At 43.4% G+C, this 1,914-nt stretch overlaps 1 protein-coding gene across 3 annotated transcripts in view; it reads right to left on the bottom strand.

Moving 5' to 3' along the window:
- The window catches only part of FAM120A (family with sequence similarity 120A), a 72,016-nt gene extending 71,640 nt beyond the window's left edge, over positions 1-376 (bottom strand). The window contains exon 1 of one of the 3 annotated variants that reach the window (XM_014517075.2): positions 120-376. In XM_014517075.2, coding sequence (XP_014372561.2) covers positions 120-293 — 174 coding nt within the window. In that variant the 5' untranslated portion in view covers positions 294-376. The remainder of the gene's footprint in view (positions 1-119) is intronic. The other 2 variants (XM_025197121.1, XM_025197120.1) reach the window with 2 other exon arrangements.
- Between the last annotated feature and the right edge of the window lie 1,538 nt (positions 377-1,914).

The following is a 1,914-nucleotide window of genomic DNA, read 5'->3' as shown; positions in this document are numbered from 1 at the left end:
GTGGCACGAGGAGGCGCTGCCGCAACTCGCTGTTACGTCAGCGCTGAGGGGAAAACGATGCTTTTCCCCCTAGGAATAAATCCCCGCCGCCCCCCCGCGCTGTCATGGCAGAGGCCTACGTGCGACTCGTCCATTGGGGCCGAGGGCTCCGCTCCCCGCCGCTCGCACTCGGCCTGGAGCAGTGCGGGGCCCAGCTCGGATCGGAGCCAAACTGGTCCGGCATCCGTTTGTGGCGGGTTTGGTTTTTCGGGGTTTTTTTCCCCCAGTTCGGCCACGCCGGGAGGAGCGAGCATGTGTTCCCGCCTCTGTCGCTAGAAATGCAGCAGCCGCAGTCACTCAGAAGTGAAGGCGGCAGTAAGGGATTAGGCTCATCCCGCCTGCGGCTGCAGGCTGAGCGCTGCCGGGGAAAGCAGCTGGAGGAAACTTGGCCGGCTGCAAATGTAGGCCCGACAAGCCCCGCTAGTCCAGCCCATGCCTCTGTCAGCAGCCTGCAGTTCGGAGCGCATGGGCTCTCCAAAGTACGACCTGTTGTCCTTTTTTTCAAAAGTGCTGCCAACGTTACGTTGGATAATTTTCTTATTCCAGCTTCAGATACTGAAGTGGTTTAGAGGCCCACATTTTGGCTTCAGATGTTTCCTGGCATAGCAAGCTGCAGTTTCTTTTAATATCAACATGGTGCCTTAATATTCCTCAGCAACTGTCAAATAGTGCAGATGCCTTATACTGACTTAAATGTTATTTTTGCCAATATAATATTAATTTTAACAAGATTTCAGTTAGGTTAGATTGGCACCTAAAATAAACATTCCCTTGTGACTCACTTGGAAGTGACTGGTTCCTAGGGAGTGGGCTGGTTTGCTCTTCAGCAGTATTATCACAAATCTGGAGGACATTTGTAGCCCAGAGTGACTGATGTAGCCAGTACAGATGGTGAAATACCCAAAAGTATAGAAGTCCTTAATGAAAAAGTGTTATGTGGAACAGGTGTTTTTCTTTTAATACTTTGATAGCACAGACCTCCTTTACAACTAACCTTTCTGCAGAGATTTTCATGAGTACCTGGCAAGAGCTTTTATCCAAGTTAGCTTAATAGAAAGCTTAGTAGATTCTCCCTATAAAGTGTAATCATCTAATTTTGTTACAATATTAAGGATAATACGACAAAGCATCTTAGAAGAGTTTAAAATTGTACAAAACATGATGTGAAATAAGACACTAATTGGTTAGAAGCACAATTAAAGATTTAAGGGGGCTTTTTAAAAGTGTCCAAAGCTTCAGCAGAGAAACACTAAATGCAGTGCATGAGACAAAAAAAAGTCTGCGTTCAGTTAGTCAACAGTCCAGCCAAGGAAGAATGCAGTGTTAAGATCATTAATGTGACTTTGTGATAAACCATTCAGAATCGCAGGCAGCGAATGAAAAGATTACAATCAACTTTCCTTCTTCAAAATAGTGTCTGTGAAGACATGTCTTTCCCCTTTCCGTCTCAGTCTGACATCTCTCGCACATAGTGCAGGCTTTTCTCAAATTAATCCGAAACATCACACAAAACAGCTGACTCAAAAAAGTAATCTATAGTTTATCATTAAGCAAGAGTTACCAGAGTGCATTTACATTTAATATGCTGAGGGAAGAAATCAGACAAATAAAAACATGACACCAAAAAATCTGGAGATTTTTTAAAAGAGGAAACACTAGGCAAAAAGGACCTAAAACGTGAGGATATTAAAATCTTTACTCTTGGCACAGAGCTATTTAAGCATAACATAACTAAGTGACAGATGGCACATGTATCCCTAAACAAAAAGGGAAATAGGATGGAATTACAAAACAGTATGTTTCAAATGGTTATTTGGCCCAAATAGGTATTTTTCAATAATTAGAAATCTGACCAGAAGTGAAAGCAATAAAAAA

Source organism: Alligator sinensis, unplaced genomic scaffold, assembly GCF_000455745.1.
Source record: "Alligator sinensis unplaced genomic scaffold, ASM45574v1 scaffold391_1, whole genome shotgun sequence".
Classification (NCBI taxonomy): domain Eukaryota; kingdom Metazoa; phylum Chordata; order Crocodylia; family Alligatoridae; genus Alligator; species Alligator sinensis.
Note: the sequence above shows the minus strand (reverse complement) of the source record. Positions and strands in the feature narration are given on the sequence as shown.